Source organism: Aquarana catesbeiana, linkage group LG01 (genome assembly GCF_042186555.1).
Source record: "Aquarana catesbeiana isolate 2022-GZ linkage group LG01, ASM4218655v1, whole genome shotgun sequence".
In the NCBI taxonomy this organism is placed as follows: domain Eukaryota; kingdom Metazoa; phylum Chordata; class Amphibia; order Anura; family Ranidae; genus Aquarana; species Aquarana catesbeiana.
The window spans coordinates 69,086,384-69,105,771 of NC_133324.1; the positions used below are offsets into that span (position 1 = coordinate 69,086,384).

A 19,388-nucleotide genomic window follows, 5' to 3' on the forward strand; every position below is an offset into this window, starting at 1 on the left:
CATACTATCACCGTATCTAAGACCACTCAATATTTTTAGTTCAGAGCTATATTGAGACCTACTTCCTGAGACTCTGGACACCTGCTAAGGAGTAGAGACAAATACACTATATTGTCAAAAGTATTGGGACACCCTGCTTTTACACGCACAGGGACTTTAATGGCACCCCAGTCTTAGTCCATAGGATTCAATATTGAGTTGATTTTTTCTAGTCCTTTTGATGTCTTAGCATAAAACCAGTAAACCACATGGGGAAAACATACTAGCTGTGCATCCAATGCAGCAGCACAAGGGTTCTTTGGGACTCTGGGGTCCATTTTTATTATATATGGTGGAGGTAGTGTTCCACGCTCTTCTGGTGCAGAAGAGCGTGGAACACTACCATGGATACAGTGGTAAGTTACATGACCACACTGGCCCGGGGAAAGGAGACCTTACAAAGGGATTTTTTTGTCTGCAGGGACCTTAAATACCAGTACATCATCCAATACTACAGTAAGGGCTCTTATTTAAATAAGACACTGCAGGGTCCACAGAAGGGACTTTTTGCAAGACTCTCTTCCATTGGATATTGTTCCTCAGTATCTCTAGTGCCCCAAAAAGCAGGGAGATAGCACCAGGAGACCCACCACAATATAGACACTAACTCATATGGGGAGCAGAGCTGGAAAATTGGCTCAGTCTTCACCTTATCCAGAAGAGGCATATCCAATGCAGTCTTCAGGGAGAAGACCACAGCTTTGGAACTGTAAAGCACCCCACAAGCTAATTCACAGATGCAACCACCTGTCAAAGTGGGCACCATAGCTGGGATCCAGTGCCAAATCAGCTTAAGGCAGTCTCTTTTCTTTATCTGGGGTTTGGATACTCTCCCTCTGGAATTTAAGCATCAATAAGCATCTGGAAAACTGTCACTGCTATAGAGCACTGGGGCTCAGCAGAGGAAAGCAGTGGGGGACAGTGTCAAGCTTTGCTATTTCTGAATAAATAAAAACTGCACTCTGTGCTTTTCCAAATATAAATTATATCAAATCCTCACAGCTGCACTCAAAAACATAAAATACAAAATGTATGAAATATATGTAAACCTCATATAGTTGCGCTGTGTAAATCCAAATAAGTGATTATAACAAGCGCATGTAACAATCAAAATGCCAATGGTGCCAGCTCCAGCAAAGCGCAGGTGACATCAGCACAAACTCCGCCCCACCCAGATGTACGTTTCGTCTAAACAGACGTTGTCAAGGGGATCAGACGGGCACCAGCTGTGTTTTCATTTTTGTTACACGCGCTTTCTAGAAATTGTTTTGCAAGTAGTTTTTTGGCTTATTTCAAATAAAGTATTTTACGGTACTCTACTATTGGAAGCTTATTTTACGTTTCTGGAGTAAGGAGAGGAAGATTGCAAGTGGAGCTTCCATTCAAGTGCCATATATGTTTCTGTGTCAGATGATCCAGGTTCAAGACCCATGCAGCTTCACGCTATGTCAGACCTCCTATAATCTGGGGTCTGACAGTTTGGTAAGAGGCTGTATGTGTAGGTGGTGGGCTCACTCTCACATTTGTCAGGTCTTATCTAGGATTGATGGACACTTTATTTATTCACAGAGGATTAACTTTACTCATCTTATCACTTTGATGATTGTGTGGACCTATTCATTGTTTAAAACACTTGCAAAGGATTTATATTTAACGTGATTATCCTATTCATCACTTGTTATAATCACTTATTTCAATCTACACAGCGCAACTATATGAGGTTTAAAAGCTTTGCTGTTTGCCTGTGTCACAGGATCCTCCCGTCGACCCCCCCTAAACTTACCTGTGCCCAAATTTGATCCAGCAATGTGCATGAGAGCAGCATCTCTCTCCGCTCTCTCCCTCCTCACTGAGGAGATTGATAGCCAATGCTGTCAATAAAATTCTGTGACAAAGGAGTGGGGGCCCAGCTACCCTGTCTTTGTCAATAGATGCAGACAGGGTGGCTTGGGAGTGAGCCCGCTAGAGTACCCCATAGAAAGCTGCTTTCTATGGAGGCGGTTGGGGAAGAGCCAGGATTGCTGATGGGGACCCCAGAAGAGGCAAATTGGGGCTTCTGTTTGCAAAACCATTGCACAGAGTAGGTAGGTATGACATGTTTGTTATTTTATTTATAAAAAATTAAGCTTTACAATCACTTTATGAAAACCAAGCAAGAAGCAGTATAATAAAACCGGAAAGCAAAAATTAGTATCACAAGATCAGCAAGAAAAGATCAGTATAGGAAAACCAGCAAGCAACAATCAGTATAACAAAACCGGCAAGCAACACCAGTATCATCAAGTTCAGCAAGCAGAAATCAGTATAACAAATCCAGCAAGAAAGAGGCAGTATAAACACTGCAAGCAACAATCAGCCTTAGAAAATCCACAAGCAATAATCAGTATAAAAAAAAAAAAAAAAAAAAAAAAGGAAAACCAGCAAGCATTAAGCAGTATAAGAAACCAGCACGTAGCAATTAATATAACAAAACCAGCAAACAGCAAGCAGTATACTGTAAAAACAGCAAGCAGCAAACAGTATAACAATACCAGGAAGCAACATGAAGCCTATTCTATAAAACATCGTCAATTCATCAGTTTGAAATCCAACCTTAGACATTGATAAGATAGCGTAATTTAGATCTTGGTAATGATCCTCGCTTACCAGTACTGAGTTGGCATGCAGATTCTTGCCGTCACATTATTCATTGACATGGTTTTTTTCAGTTTTATTTCTTACAACATTATAATTAAGAGGCGGAGAAGGTAGAGTTACTGGTGCCAAACAAAGTTTTGGCAAACCTGTCATAACTTTTTTGGCAGGTCAGGTTTGTAATGTAATATTTGTATATTTCTGCTGTTATGGAGATCCTGGGATGAGCTCACATCTACACGGTTCTCCTATCACAGCGCTCCTTCTGTGTTACCTACAAATCTGTCTCCTCCTCTCCATTGCCCCTTTCGGTGGGGGTCCCTCAATGCTCTGTTCTTGGACCTCTTCTCTTCTCTATCTACATCTCTTCCCTTGGTCACTTGATAACTGCCCACGGCTTCCAATACCATCTATATGCGAATACACCAATGACACCCAAATCTATCTGTCTACTCCCCACCTCACTCATTTCCGGAAGTGGGGGGGGGGGGCAATGCCAAGCTTTGCTATTTGCCAGTTTCCAAACACCTGTATTATGTGATGTACAATTAAAGTGGTTCTAAAGCCTGAAGGTTTTTTAACCCTAAAAAAAACCCTTCTGTGTCACAGGATTCCACCCCCCCCCCCATCCTTATGCTTATCTGAGCCCAATTTGGTCCGGTCTGATGTCAATTAAACTCTGTAACAAGGAGAGGGTGGGCCAAGGTGCCCTGTCTGTGCCAATAGACGCAGACAGGACAGCTTGGGAGCAAGACCGCTCGAGTTTCCCCTTAGAAAGCGTCTCTCTATGTGAGGACTTGGTGGCGGGAAGGAGCCAGGAGCGATGGCAGGGGACCCCAGAAGAGGAGGATCGGGCTGCTCTGTGTAAAACCATTGCACAGAGCAGGTAAGTATGACATGTTTGTTATTTTATTTAAAAAAAAAAAAACATTACAATCACTTTAAGGAAACAAACCCAGCAAGCAACAAGCAGTATCACAAAAACCAGCAAGAAACAGGCAATATAAAATCTGAAAGCAACAATTAGCATCACAAAAAACGCAAGCAACAATCGGTATAACTAAGGAAACCAGTAAGCGATAAGCAGTATAACAAAACCAGCATGAATCAGGCAGACAGTATAAAACCAGCAAGCAACAATCAGTATAACAAAACCAGTAAGAAACAGATAGTATAAAACCAGCTAACAACAATCAGCATCACAATATTAGCAAGCGCAATTACTGTAATATAACAAGACCAGCAAAAAAGCAATATAAAAAAAAAAGAAAAAAAGCAAGCAGTATAACAATACCAGCAAGCAACACAAAGCGTATTCTGCAAATCATTGAGAATTCAGCAGTTTAAAAATTCAGCCTTAGACATTGATAATAATAGCGTAATTTAGATCTTGGTAATGCTCCTCACTTACCAGTACTGAGCTGGCACGCAGATTCTTGCAGTCACATTATTCAATGATGAACATGTTTTACGAGGTTTTATTGCTTACAACATTATAACATAATTAAGAGGCGGAGAAGGTAGAGTTACTGGCGCAAAAGAAAGTTGTAGCAAACCTCCAATTACTTTTTGGCAGGTCAGGTGTATATATTTGTAATGTATACTTCTGCTGTTATGGAGTGGTTAAAAACATATTTTTCAAAAAGCAGTTTTTGTAAAACACACGAAAGATAAAATGTTTAGAAAATTAAAAACATTGGGTTTCTTATTCTAATACAAAGAGAGTAGCGAAGGCAGAATAAGCCCGTATCTTCGACCTTCTCTACATGTCTCTGGTATCTGAAATTGCCTCTGAAGACTAACGAAAATTTTATGTCAACTTGCTGAAAGTTTGTTTGCAAAAGATTAGTTGGGAGCAATGGGCCTCATTATTTTGGAATTAACTCAGCAGTCAGCTAAAAAGTAGTATTTTGGCTGTTATTATACATGACATCTTCTTTCTTTCAATAGTTGTTAAGGACGCTGGCGGGTGCAGGCACCACTGAGTCCTAAACAACCAGTAATACCAACGGCAACATTCATTTACATGGCTGGTCATGTAAGCAAAGTAGCTGGAGATAAAAAAAAAGGCATGGGTGTTACCACCAATTCATACAAGGCCCTTCAGGTCTGGTATTATTTTAAGAGGGACCCCACACAACCCCCCCCCCAAAAAAAAAATGGTCAATGATGTAATCAGGAGACCCCACCCAACTGTTATTCGGCAGGAGTGAAGAGACAGGACAAGATCTAACAGGATGTAACGCCGAGTGACACTTCTTCTCGGTGACCGCTGTTATATAGCTGAGGGCGGGGCCACCCGGTGACCTAAACAGGTGATCCCGTCCCCCCCTGATGCCACGTGACGTCAGAGGAAGGCAGGGTCGCCCGTTTGTGTCACTAAGTGGCCCCGCCCTCAGCTATATAACAGCTGTCATCGAGAAGAAGCATCACTCGGCGGGAGCCTCCCATGGAAGCGGAGCTTTCTTTTTTCGGCTCGTCGGGCAGCATGAGATAGATCTACATTGTGGGACATTTTTATTTTTTTATTTTTTAATAAAGGACTTGTCCCAAAGTGTCTCCTGTCTTTTTTACTATTTTTGACACTTTAATTTGTGTACCCGTTACCAATTCACAGGCCGGGATCTGGGGGTCCCCATTGTTAAAGGGGGCTTTCAGATTCCGATAAGCCCCCCGCCCGCAGACCCCCACAACCACCGGGCAAGGGTTGTGGGGATAAGACCTTTGTCCCCATCAACATGGGGACAAGGTGCTTTGGGGACCCCAAAGCATCCTCCCCATGTTGAGGGCATGTGGCCTGGTATGGTTCGGGGGGGGCACTGTAATCCCCCCCCTCTTTTCCTGTGGCCTGCCAGGTTGCATGCTCAGATAAGGGTCTGGTATGGATTATGGGACCCCTATGCCATTTTTTTTATTTTGGCACAGGGTTCCTCCTAATATCCATACCAGACCTGAAGGGCCTAGTATTGATTTTGAGGGGATCCCCATGCAATTTTTTTTTACATTTTTGGTTCGGTGTTCCCCTTAATATTCATACCAGACCTGAAGGGCCTAGTATTGATTTTGGGGGGATCCCCGTGCAATTTTTTTTTTAATTTTTGGTTCGGTGTTCCCCTTAATATTCATACCAGACCTGAAGGGCCTGGTAATGGACTCAGGGGGAGGGGGTACCCATGCCGTTTTTTGCAATGAGTTTTATCTATATTGCCGAGACCTGACAATTCATTACAACCTCGATCAATTTTAAATGACTTTTATTCCTTAGAAATGTCATGTTGCTGTGGTAATGTTCTACACACGGGAAAACTGCCCCACTTTACAGGCATACTATAGTCACCCCCCAGGAAAGATATTTAAAGGAATATTTCATTTTTATTGTTTCACTTTAAGCATTATTAAAATCACTGCTCCTGAAAAAACTGCAGTTTTTAAAACTTTTTTTTGCATTGATCCATGTCCCCTGGGGCAGGACCCGGGTCCCTAAACACTTTTTATGGCAATAACTTGCATATAAGCCTTTAAAATGAGCACTTTTGATTTTTTATGTTAGTGTCCCATAGACTTTAACGGGGTTCCGTGGCTTTCCAATTTGCCATGAACACCGCATAATGTTCGTTGTTCGCCAAACGTCCGAACAACAAAAGTTCACCCCGAACTTATGCTCAGGCCGAACTGTTCGCCAATCCCTAGTTAAAAAGGTAATTTCTTGTAAGGAGGGCCTACACTAAGAGGATAGGTTGTTGCCTTCCTACAGGCAGTGCAGCCCAATCTCAAAAAAAAAAGAACCCACAAAAAAACTTTACTGTTTTTAAAATATAGGACGTTATTCATTTGTGTCTTTATAGCCCCTGTCTGGATTGGATTTCATTCAAGCTTTGAAACGTGGCATTTCTCAACCTCAAATAATTACTCTGGGTTCCGTCCAAGGATTCTACCCCCAATCTCCAGCTAACATTGTCTCAAAGTATTTTTTGGACATGGAAGGTAAGAAGGAATTGTGCTGAAATGTTGTAATTACTGTATAACCCGGCATTCAGGACAGGAGAAGTGGACTCTGCAGAGTCCATACCAGTGGCAGCTGGTGCTCAAAATTTTTGGCGGGGGCGCAAAAACTAAAAAAAAAAAATCATCGATTGCAGCCACTGTGCCATCAAACGCTGCCACTGTGCCCATCAAACGCTGCCACTGTGCCCTCGAACGCTGCCACTGTGCCATCAATTGCAGCCACTGTGCCCATTAAACGCTGCCACTGTGCCCATTAAACGCTGCCACTGTGCCCGTCAAATGCTGCCACTGTGCCATCAAATGCTGCCAGTGTGCCCATCAAAGGCCGCCAGTGTGCCCATCAAATGCTGCCAGTGTGCCCATTAAATGCTGCCAGTGTGCCCTTGAATGCCCCCAGTGTGACCCCCGCCCGCTCGCAGTCTGCTGGCACTTACCCTGTCTTGGTGGGGCAGCGGATGACAGCGACGAGTGGGGTCCTGCATGCTTCTCCTGCCGTCCTTATCACCCATCCTCTCCTGCTGCTGGGCGCCTGTCATTTCAGGTAATCAGGTGACAGACTCGAGCACCTGATTGGCGGAGAGGTGGTTTAGTGTTAAGAAAGCGAATATTCATTTGCTTTTCTAACACGGCTGAGTGAACTGCGAGTGCCCAGCATGGCGCTCGCAGGTCACCTTTTTTGATGCCTATTAGAGCCTATGGTGGTAGGAGAGAGGGGGTGGCACCCGTGCACCCTTATGGATGCACCACCACTGGTCCATACATACAGAATAAGAACTAATACTGAGAATTACACCCGGCATACAGGACAACAGACGTGCTACGGTGCAACATCCATACATACAGAATAAGATAGATATTTAAATCAGCATTAAACCTAACAACAAAAAAGTTAGTATATTTCAGTTCCCCACTCCTTAATGTAGTGACCGCATTCGTTTTATTTTTTAGGCCTTTTTCCTTCATTTTCACCTGGTGCTTCGGCCACTAACACACTTCCTGTCTTAGTTTGTCTCTATTCTGGATAGAGGGGCAACAGGGACAACAGGGACAGGTTTGGACAGCAGCATTGTCCATGTGGAAAGAGGGCAGTGTTAAATGAACTCAGTGCTGGGACAAGGGGTGGGCAGGAAGGGCGGCTGTCCTGGGCACTGTGGTATCATGTTGGGAAGAGGGGGGAGTTGGAAGGTCGAAACCACAAGGAGATTGGGGGGAGGGGATTTGTGTTGAGAAAGGAATTTTGGAAGCCAAACGGGGATAAGAAATGTTCTTGGAGGGCAAATTTGGGGAGGTGTGCTAGGAGTGGTGATTTGGGGGGATTTGTGTTGGGAGGGGTGGTGGGGGAAGAGGATTTGTGCTAAGAGAGGGGATTTGGGGGGTTTGTGATAGAAAATTTTTTTTTGGGGGGGTGCTAGTGGGGATGATTGGGGGGGTATTTGTGCTAGGAGGGGAAATTTGTGGGGGATTTTTTCTAGGTTGGGGGATTAGGGAGGGGAATTTGTACTAAAAGTGAGGGATTTGGAGGGGAGGGATTTGTGCTAGGAGGGGGAATTTGGTTTTGTTTTTTTTTTGGGGGGGAGGGGGTTTGGGCTGGGGGCATATGGGGGGAGAACGTATTTGAGCCTGGGGGGCAGAGATTATTGCTTGGAGGTGGGTTTCAGCGGGGGGACATATTTGTACTGGGTAGAGGGGGAATTTATGGTTAGGGGTAAGCTTGCAGATTAGTGCTAGATTTTTTTTGGGGGGGGGGGGTTTCGCTGAGACATAATGCCCATACATCTTGGGCGGGGGATATAATTTGGCATGTTTGCCCTGGGCATTAGATGACTTTGTCCTGGCACTGGAAGCAATTTTTCTTTTAGGATAAGGCCTCATGTACACTGCTTCTGGTAAACGTATGTTTAGGAGCAGTTGGGCATTTTTTTCAACTGCTCCTGAACTCGTCGTTTCTAGGCAGTTGAGTTTAGAAGCTTTTTTTGTAACGCAAAAAAATGAGTTCAGACGCTGAGTTTAGAGGCATTTCAAGCGCCAAATGCTTCTAAACTGTGTTATACGCAGTGACTTGCGTTTAGCCACGTTTCGTTTACAGGCGTTTTTCATTTTTGGGTATTTTGAAAACCACTTCTAAAAAAAAAAGTACATCTACCTTTTATGCAGATTATTTTAAAATATTTCCTTGCTATAACATTTACAATAGTTGCATTATATGTTTCATTTTAGGTGAAAGGAAATTAGTGTATAACAATATAATAATAACAACCAGTGCTCGCTACTATGAGAACACTACAGAACTGACCCGAAATACCATCATCTATGGCAATTCCATATTCTCGGTAAGGCACAATTTTTTTTTTCAAATTTTCAAATAGGTTGATAAATGCATTTTAGTTTATTTCGTGGAAGTTTATCATTTTAAATCAATGGTAAGAAAAAAAAAGAAACTATTGTATATTTTCAGTTAATACACATTATGGATCAGGCCAATTTGGGACATTTATATTCAGGATGGTATACATTTTCCTTGTTTGGGTGCAGAGGACAAATGCATATGAACTGAACTCAAGGCAAAGTGAATACACAGTTGATGTACAGTATGTCTCAAAAGTGAGTACACCCCTCACATTTTTGTAAATATTTTATTATATCTTTTCATGTGACAACACTGAAGAAATGACACTTTGCTACAATGTAAAGTAGTGAGTGTACAGCTTGTATAGCAGTGTAAATTTGCTGTCCCCTCAAAATAACTCAACACACAGCCATTAATGTCTAAACCACTGGCAACAAAAGTGAGTACACCCCTAAGTGAAAATGTCCAAATTGGGCCCAAAGTGTCAATATTTTGTGTGGCCACCATTATTTTCCAGCACTGCCTTAACCCTCTTGGGCATGGAGTTCACCAGAGCATCACAGGTTACCACTGGAGTCCTCTTCCACTCCTCCATGACGACATCACGGAGCTGGTGGAGGTTATCGACCTTTCGCTCTTCCACCTTCCATTTGAGGATGCCCCACAGATGCTCAATAGGGTTTAGGTCTGGAGATATGCTTGGCCAGTCCATCACCTTTACCATCAGCTTCTTTAGCAAGGCAGTGGTAGTCTTGGAGGTGTGTTTGGGGTCGTTATCATATTGGAATACTGCCCTGCGGCCCAGTCTCTGAAGGGAGGGTATCATGCTCTGCTTCAGTATGTCACAGTATATGTTGGCATTCATGGTTCCCTCAATGAACTGTATCTTCCCAGTGCTGGCAGCACTCATGCAGCCCCAAACCATGACACTCCCACCACCATGCTTGACTGTAGGCAAGACACACTTGTCTTTGTACTCCTCACCTGGTTGCTGCCACACACGCTTGACACCATCTGAACCAAATAAGTTTATCTTGGTCTCATCAGACCACAGGACATAATTTCAGTAATCCATGTCCTTAGTCTGCTTGTCTTCAGCAAACTGTTTGCGGGCTTTCTTGTGCATCATCTTTAGAAGAGGCTTTCTTCTGGGATGACAGCCATGCAGACCAATTTGATGCAGTGTGCGGCGTATGGTCTGAGCACTTACAAGCTGACTCCCCCCCACCCCTTCAACCTCTGTAGCAATGCTGGCAGCACTCATACGTCTATTTCCCAAAGACAACCTCTGGATATGACACTGAACACGTGCACTCAACTGTCTTTGGTCGACCATGGCGAGGCCTGTTCTGAGTGGAACCTGTCCTGTTAAACCATTGTATGGTCTTGGCCACCATGCTGCAGCTCAGTTTCAGGGTCTTGGCAATCTTTTTATGGCCTAGGCCATCTTTATGTAGAGCAACAATTCTTTTTTTTCAGATCCTCAGAGAGTTCTTTGCCATGAGGTGCCATGTTGAACTTCCAGTGACCAGTATGAGAGAGTGAGAGCGATAACACCAAATTTAACACACCTACTCCCCATTCACACCTGAGACCTTGTAACACTAACGAGTCACATGAAACTGGAGAGGAAAAATGGCAAATTGGGCCTAATTTGGACATTTTTACTTAGGGGTCTACTCACTTTTGTTACCAGCGGTTTATACATTAATGGCTGTGTGTTGAGTTATTTTGAGGGGACAGCAAATTTACACTGTTAGACCCCATTCACACAGGGGCAACACGACTTGCAGGTCGCCTCAGCGAGGCGACCTGTGAACGACTGCCCGGGCGACTTGCAAAACGACTTCTGTATAGAAGTCTATGCAAGTCGCCCCAAGTCGCCCCCGAAGTCATACAGGAACCTTTTTCTAAGTCGGAGCGACTTGCGTCGCTCCCCTTAGAACGGTTCTATAGCACAGAACGGGAGGGGACTTGTCAGGCGACTAGGTCGCCTGACAAGTCGTCCCTGTGTGAATGGGCTCTTATACAAGCTGTACACACCATACTTTACATTGTAGCAAAGTGTCATTTCTTCAGTGCCGGTTCACACAGGGGCGACTTGTCAGGAGACCTAGCCACCTGACAAGTCGCCTCCCGTTCTGTACAATGGAACTGTTCTAATAGGAGCGACGCAAGGTTCCTGTACTACTTTGGGGGCGACTTGGGGCGACTTGCATAGACTTCTATACAGAAGTCGTTTTGCAAGTCGCCGTGGCAGTCGTGTGCAGGTAGCCTCGGTGAGGCGACCTGCAAGTCGTGCCACCCCTGTGTGAACCGGGGCTTAGTGTTGTCACATGAAAAAATATAATAAAATATTTACAAAAATGTGAGGGGTGTACTCACTTTTGTCAGATACTGTATATAGACGGTAACTGTTTCGCCTAAAAGATTTGTAATTCTTTTCAACCAATCTTGAGCTACATGCACCCCTGCTAGACAGAACATCCCAAGGCTACACTCCCGTAGACTTTTCTGCAGACTACTCTGCAGTTTAGCAATACAGCCTGGTCTAAGACCCACCTCAGCCTGTGATTGGACAATGAATGAGCAGCTGCATACTAATAAGATGACCACTTTGCTCACATTGTTAGATTGACAGTCTGCAATCTCCTCCTCCCAGACCACAGCTGTGCAGGGAATTATAAGAGGCTGGTACCCAAAATGTATTTAGCAATTTTATTTTTTAATCAAATAGTGACTGCAGGGCGGAAAGTAAAAAAAAAAAAAAAAAAAAAAAAAAAAAAAAAGCAGTCTGAAACAGAAATTCATTGTTTTTTTTTTCTCTTGGAAATCATTTTTTTTTTAATTAAAAAAAAAATTAAATGAAGATAAAACTCAACAAAAGGCAATATAAAATGCAAAACCAGAAAACAACTAAAAATCTATTATTATTGCTTGTGGTTAGAAAGTCCACTTTGTATGAAGATTTAATCTCACTTTTATAAAAGTCATCAACATGTTTCTCAATAAAATTAGCATCTTGTTACATAATTCTGTGTACCTCGTGTCATGCTTGGGGAAATTAAACTGATGCAACTTGATTTTCTTTTTTCAGTATCCAAATACACTTAGCTTGGGAGTGGTGACCCTAAAGCCATTTGGCCTCTTGGGACCATATTATAATCTAAATGCACATGAAATGGCCTATGTACTCAAAGGTTGTGGAAAGGTACGTAAATACAGTGGATAAAAAAAGCTTGGGTAGTCTTTGTGGTAGCCAAATCCGACTATTGTTTATGGCCAGTAACATACAGGGGTTGATTTACTAAAACTGTAAAGTGTAAAATCTGGTGCAGCTCTGCACAAAAAACATTCAGCTTCCAGGCTTTGTTTTGTCAAAGCCTAATTGAACAAGCTGAAGTTTTCAAATTCGAAAAGGTTTTCTAATTTGAAAAGTTTTCCAATTTCCAAAGAGAATAAAATAGAATAGAAAATAATGGAATAGAATAGAAAAAAAAATATAATAGTGAAAAAAAAAATAACAGAAAATAAAAGAAAAAACAGAACAAAATAGAATAGAAAATAAAAGAACAGAATAGAATGGAATAGAATAGAAACAAATATAATAGAATAAAAAAAAATAGAAAAAATAGAAATAATATAACCATCTTCTGAAATTCAAATTGAAAAGAATACAATAGAAAAAAAATATGTAATTAAAAAAACAACAGAATAGAATTGAAACTTGAATTTGAAAAGAATAGATTAGAATAGAATAGAAAATAACAGAATAGTATAGAAATAATATAACTACCATCCTAATCCAATCTATTCTTTTCTATTCTATTCAAATTCGTCTATTTGAATATTGGGAAATGGTTATATTCTTTCTATTCCATCGTATTGTTTTTTAAATTCTAATCCTTTTTCTATTTGTTTATTCTATTCTATTTGTTTCTTTTCTATTCTTTTATTTTCTATTCTATTCTTTTCTATTCTATCCCATTCTATTATATTCTTTTCTATTCAAGTTCAAATTTATTCTATTTGAAATTCGAATTCTTTCTATTCTGTTGCTTTTTTCTGTGCTATTCTGTTATTTTCTATTCTATTCTAATTTATTCTTTTCTATTCTATTCAAATTGATTCTATTTGAATTTTGGGAAATGGTTATATTCTTTCTATTTTATTCTATTCCAGTGTTTTTTTAAATTCTATTATTTTCTATTCTATTATAGTTTATTCTATTCTTTTTTATTATTCTTTTATTTTCTATTTTGTTCTGTTTTACTCTATTATATTTAATTCTTTTAATTTCTGTTATATTCTTTTCTATTCTATTCATTTTTTTTTCTATTTCATTCCTTTATTTTCTATTCTATTTTATTCTCTTTGGAACATAAAAGAGCACCAGAACACCAAAACTGTTGCCATAAGTTTGGAAATACATGATTGACTAGCAGTACCCTTCATCTGTACCAAACCCATTTGACAAAACCAGAAGGAACCCAATGCCTTGTGATATAGAATGTTTAAGACTTGTAGCTGATGTGCTACTTGTTTGTTTATCTATCCCAGTATAGCTTTAGGGTTACAATTATAAGTTCAGTTGTCTTTTACCCAAAAATTGTAACCAGAGAGTGTTTATGAGGGCATGTGGCCTGGTACGGTTCAGGGGGGGGGGGCGCTCTCTCGTCCCCCCCTCTTTTCCTGCGGCCTGCCAGGTTGCATGTTCGGATAAGGGTCTGGTATGGATTTTTGGGGGGACCCCACGCCATTTTTAAAAAAATTTTGGCCGGGGTTCCCCTTAATATCCATACCAGACCTGAAGGGCCTGATATGGAATTTAGGGGGACCCCCACGTCATTTTTTTTTAAAATTATGGTTCGGGGTTCCCCTGTGGGGAATTCCCATGCCGTTTTTATCAATGAACTTCTATGTGTATTGTCGGACCGGCAATGCAATAGCCGCGAGTAGTTTTAAATGGGTTTTTTCCTTCGAAATGTCATTTTGCAGTCAGACTGTTCTAAACACGGGAAACATGCGCTACTTTACAGGCATATATAGACACCCCCCAGCTACGAAATTTAAAAGGATATTACACTTTTATTGTTTGACTTTAAGCATTATTAAAATCACTGCTCCTGAAAAACCGGCTGTTTTTAAAACTTTTTTTTTGCATTGATCCATGTCCCCTGGGGCAGGACCCGGGTCCCCAAACACTTTTTATGACAATAACTTGCATATAAGCCTTTAAAATTAGCACTTTTGATTATTCATGTTCGTGTCCCATAGACTTTAACGGTGTTCGCCTGAACTTTTTTCCTGTTCGCATGTTCTGGTGCGAACCAAACAGGGGGGTGTTCGGCTCATCCCTAGTTATATACAAATGTTAACTCTTTTTTCTTTAACAAAACATATGTATTGTTTTCACCAGGTAGCTATCTCCGGTACAGAATGCAATGTTGTTGAAGGGGATGTGATCTATTTCCCTATCGGGATTCCTCATTATTTAAAAAGTACCTGTGATGGAGACTTCATATTAATTAGAGCTTTCAGCATACCTGGAGAGGTAAACATAATGTACATTGTGCATAGAGTATGTGTATATATATATATTTTCAGGAAAAAAAAAACCCGGTATGGGATCCCCCACCCCCCACCCACAAAGTGCATACCAGACCCTTAGGCCTGGTGTGGATGCCAAATTTTTTTTTAAAAATGGTGTGGCCCCCCCTCCCCAAAATCTATGCCAGACCCTTACCCAAGCATGCAGCCTCTTGGGCCAGGAAAGAGGGGGGGACAAACGAGTGATCCCCGCCTCCTGAACCATACCAGGCCACATGCCCTCAACATGGGGGGGTGCTTTAGGGCAGGGGGGCTCTGCCATAAAGGGCCTATTTCCCGCATGGTTGTGGGGGTCTGCGGGCAGAGGGCTTATTGAACTCTGGAAGCCCCTTTTAACAAGGGGGTCCCCAGATCCCGGCCCCCTCCCTATGTGAATGAGTATGGGGTTAAAAAAGAAATACGTTTAAAAAAGAAATAAAAAACACACAGTTTTTGACAATTCCTTTATTAAAAATTAAAAAACAATGTCCACCGATGTAGATCCATCGCCAATCAAGACACCCGATGCACTGCCATACTCGGGAAAAAAAAAGCTCCATCCGTGAGGAAGGCTACCACCATCTGCCTGCTCTGCCGTCTGACAGTTCTTAAATAGGTAAGGGGCGACGTCACCAGTTGGCACCGCCCCATGTGATGTCACCGACCGGTGCATGCTGGGTTGGTGATGTCAGAAGGGGCGGTGCCACCAGGTGACGCTGCCAGGTGACTCCGCCCCTTACCTATTTAAGAACTGTCAGATGGAGAAGCAGGCATATGGCGGATCACTGGCAGAGATTTTTTTCTTTTTTTGGGCCTGACGGAGCGGTGGGCATTGTGATTGACGATGGATCTACAACGGGGTGCATTGTTTTTTATTTTTAATAAAGGAATTGTCAAAAACTGTGTGTGTGTTTTTATTTATTTTTAAACTTTTTTGACAATGTACCCCATAGTGGGGGTCTGGATCTGGGGGCCCCGTTGTTAAAGGGGGCTTGCAGATTCTGATAAGTCCCCTGCCTACAGACCCCCACAACTGCTGCCCAGGGGGGACCAGGTGCATTGGGGTGGGGGGGGGCAGATTTTTTGTTTTTATTTACTTTTTTGTTTCTCCAACAGTGTTTTTTTTTTTTTTTTTTTCAAGAAAGCTTGCAGCTGGGAAAATCAATTGAAATCTAATTTTTTTAATATATGTCAGTTTTGCTGCAGCAGGTTCTATACATGGTACAGATGCGTCACTTTACAGGCAGACTAAGGTGACCCCCCCCCGGGCACTATATTTAAGGGAATTTTTTCATTTTTATTGTTTCACTTTAAACATCATTAAAATCACTGCTCCTTTAAAAATTATCTTTTTTAAACAAAAATGTTTTCATTGATACATGTCCCACAGGGCAATACCCAGGCCCCCATACCTTTTTATGGTCAATAACTTGCATATAAACTTTCAAAATGGGGACTTTTGTTTTTTCAAGTGCGGGTCCCATAGACTTTATTAGGGTTTGCGGTTCTGAACTTTTTTGATGTTCAAGAGTTCTGGTGCGATATTGGAGGTGTTCTTCTGCCTTACTAGTGCAACAATGAGGGAAAATAGTATTTGATCCCCTGCTGATTTTGTATGTTTGCCCACTGACAAACAAAATGATCAGTCTATAATTTTAACAGTGAGAGACAGAATAACAACAAAAATATCCAGAAAAACGCATTTCAAAAAAGGTATAAATTGATTTGTATTTTAATGAGTGAAATAAGTATTTGATGCCCCTTTCAATCAGCAAGATTTCTGGCTCCCAGGTGTCTTCTATACAGGTAACAAGCTGGGATTAGGAGCACTCTCTTAAAGGGACTGCTCTTAATCTCAGCTTGGTACCTGTATAAAAGAGACCTGTCCACAGAAGCAAATCAATCAACCAGATTCCAATCTCTCCATGGCCAAGACCAAAGAGCTGTCCAAGGATGTCAGGGACAAGATTGTAGACCTACACAAGGCTGGAATGGGCTACAAGACCATCGCAAAGTAGCTTGGTGAGAGGGCCATAACAATTGGTGTGATTATTCGCAAATGAAAGAAACACAAAATTACTGTCAATTTCCCTTGGTCTGGGGCTTCATGCAAGATCTCACCTCGTGGAGTTTCAATGATCATGAGGAACGGTGAGGAATCAGCCCAGAACTACACGGGAGAATCTTGTCAATGATCTCAAGGTAGCTGGGACCATAGTCACCAAGAAAACAATTGGTAACACACTACGCCATGAAGGATTGAAATCGTGCAGTGCCCACAAGGTCTGTCTGCTCAAGAAAGCACATGTACAAGCTCGTCTGAAGTTTGATAATGAACATCTGAATGATTCAGAGGAGAACTGGGTGAAAGTGTTGTGGTCAGGTGAGACCAAAATTTAGCTCTTTGGCATCAACTCGACCATGTTTGGAGGAGGAGGAGGAATGCTGCCTATGACCCCAAGAACACCATCCCCACTATCAAACATGGAGGTGGAAACATTATGCTTTGGGGGACAGGACAACTTTACCATATAAAAGGGACGATGGACGGGGCCATGTACCTTCGAATCTTGGGTGAGAACCTCCTTCCCTCAGCGAGGGCATTGAAAATGGGTCATGGACAGGTATTCCAGCATGACAATGACCCCAAACACACAGCCAAGACAATAAAGGAGTTTCTCAAGAAGAAGCACATTAAGGTCCTGGAGTGGCCTAGCCAGTCTCCAGACCTTAATGCCATAGTAAATATGTGGAGGGAGTTGAAGGTTTGAGTTACCAAACGTCAGCCTCAAAACCTTCATGACTTGGACCTGGTGGCCAACTACAAGAAACATCTGACCGCTGTGATTGCCAACAAGGGTTTTGCCACCAAGTACTAAGTCATGTTTTGCGAAAGAGGTCAAATACTTATTTCACTCATTAATCGCAAATCAATTTATAACTTTTTTCAAAAGCGGTTTTCTGGATTTTTTATTTTGGTATTCTGTCTCTCACTGTTAAGATTAGATTGATCATTTCTTTATCAGTGGGCAAACGTACAAAATCAGCAGGGGATCAAATACCTTTTTCGCTCACTGTATAACCCATATGTTTAGTCTGCCTAGATCTTTGAGGGTGCACCATGGAACCCAAGTCTGGTTAACCCCCTTTTCTTTCAGGGTATTTCTTTAAACAGTGGATCATGGTCCTATATTTATCCAGTGCCATTTATATACAGAGACTCTGTACAAAGCAATCCAAGGGGTTGGGTACCATGTGATCACTGTGACTGGTCGTCACAGCAATGACATGGTATTGTTTATAGTGTTGATCCCTTTGCTTTCCCCCACAATAGGGGACAGAGGGTAACAGAGTACTTGTGAATGGGGAAAGAATGAATGGATGAGCAGTCCCAGCTGCAGATTCATTCATTTTGTTTCAGTGACACAGGGACCTTTTTAAAAAAAACTTTCATGCCCCCCTCCTGTACAACACATACTATCTCCATGGTGTCTCTATGTGACCTGCATATTAACCCTTTCACCGCCCTTTTTGTGCCCATCTGACCATTAATCCCTTCGTCGCTAGTTTTCAACTGTGTGTGATCAGTACATTAGCCTATTCTCTTCCTCCTTCCTCTGTGTGTATGCTGTACATCAAAGTGGTTGTAAACCCTTACATATATCCAGTGAAGTGACTGGCTTTAGGTGATATATGTGTAGCGCTGGTAGATTTTCAATCTACTGCTGATAGTTAAATTTAGTGGGTTATCTGTTTATACATAGTCAGGTTTGCCTCTGTTCCAGCTTGGCTGAGTTGCATGTAGTTTCACACTGTGCCTGTGGGTGTCGTTGTCACCATGGGTCAGTGTTGGAAAGGCAACACGTTAAAGCGTATGAGTGCTCCTCTGTCCCACAGATAACTCGGTGGAGGTGGTCCTCCAAATTGCATTCTGGGAGAGGGTATTTATGGGACAGACACCATGTTTTAGGGGGTTTTTTTGTTCCACCTGCTGGCCCTCCTGGCTGACAGGTATGTGCTAAGAGTACTACCTCGTGATCCTCCAATCGGGAGGCCCACGTCGCTGCAGCATGTGGGTGGGCCCAGAAGCCTGTCTGGGGCCTACCACAGCGGCAGAGGAATGGTCCTGGGCTGTCTGTCCTACGGGAAGAAGCTGGACAACTGAGAAGATCCCAGGGGAGGACCCGTCATGGGAGGATCATGTAGAGTGCTGGTCTGGAGAGGGGCCTGGTGACTCAGTTGGAGGACGCATCCGTATGCCACAGTAGACGATCCATTGATCGAAACGCGTTGGGCGCTTTCAGCATCCTTCTTGTTGCCCATTTTTGATTTTATACTCTGTGATCACATTTTATTGTTATCTGGCGTTTTTAGCAATAAAAATCCTATTTTTGCTCATCTACACTATGTGGAGCTTGTTTATTTTTTCTCCACATACCTACTGAGAGATTCAACCAGCCTTCAATCCAGTTTTTGTACGTGACGCACTGTTCCCTCTGATCCGCACCTCGGCCATCATTTGGGAGGACCCACCTGGCGGCCCCGGGAGATCCGCGCAGAGTTTGACCCAGAAGGTTCGCAGAGCTGTGATGTCCGTTCACTGGCCCTGAGAGGCAACCTGCTCGAGTGACTCCCTGTCGCTGACAAGGGAGTCCATCGCATCTGGTAAGAGTTTCTTACACACCATCTTTACCAAGTCGCATGTCATTGTGAGATACAACTTGGGGACGATTTGTTGATTCACCCGTGTTATAACATCTGCCTCCCCGTATCC

The 19,388-nt window shown here is 42.4% G+C and overlaps 1 protein-coding gene and 2 long non-coding RNA genes across 6 annotated transcripts in view; 1 reads left to right on the forward strand and 2 right to left on the reverse strand.

Annotated features, from left to right (window-relative positions):
• Positions 1-2,831, reverse strand: part of LOC141132002 (uncharacterized) — a 155,528-nt gene extending 152,697 nt beyond the window's left edge. For 2 of the 4 annotated variants that reach the window (XR_012242851.1, XR_012242847.1), the window contains exon 1: positions 2,686-2,827. This is a non-coding gene — a long non-coding RNA (uncharacterized lncRNA). Of the gene's footprint in view, positions 1-2,685 lie in introns of all 4 variants that reach the window. The other 2 variants (XR_012242846.1, XR_012242852.1) reach the window with 2 other exon arrangements.
• Positions 1-4,145, reverse strand: part of LOC141132014 (uncharacterized) — a 219,135-nt gene extending 214,990 nt beyond the window's left edge. The window contains exon 1 of the long non-coding RNA XR_012242853.1: positions 4,085-4,145. This is a non-coding gene — a long non-coding RNA (uncharacterized lncRNA). The remainder of the gene's footprint in view (positions 1-4,084) is intronic.
• The window catches only part of LOC141131994 (uncharacterized), a 52,377-nt gene that overhangs the window by 21,392 nt on the left and 11,597 nt on the right, over positions 1-19,388 (forward strand). Inside the window, exons 6-9 of the mRNA XM_073619909.1 lie at positions 6,519-6,657; positions 8,896-9,008; positions 12,123-12,236; positions 14,445-14,579. Of these exons, the coding sequence (XP_073476010.1) occupies positions 6,519-6,657; positions 8,896-9,008; positions 12,123-12,236; positions 14,445-14,579 (501 nt within the window). The remainder of the gene's footprint in view (positions 1-6,518; positions 6,658-8,895; positions 9,009-12,122; positions 12,237-14,444; positions 14,580-19,388) is intronic.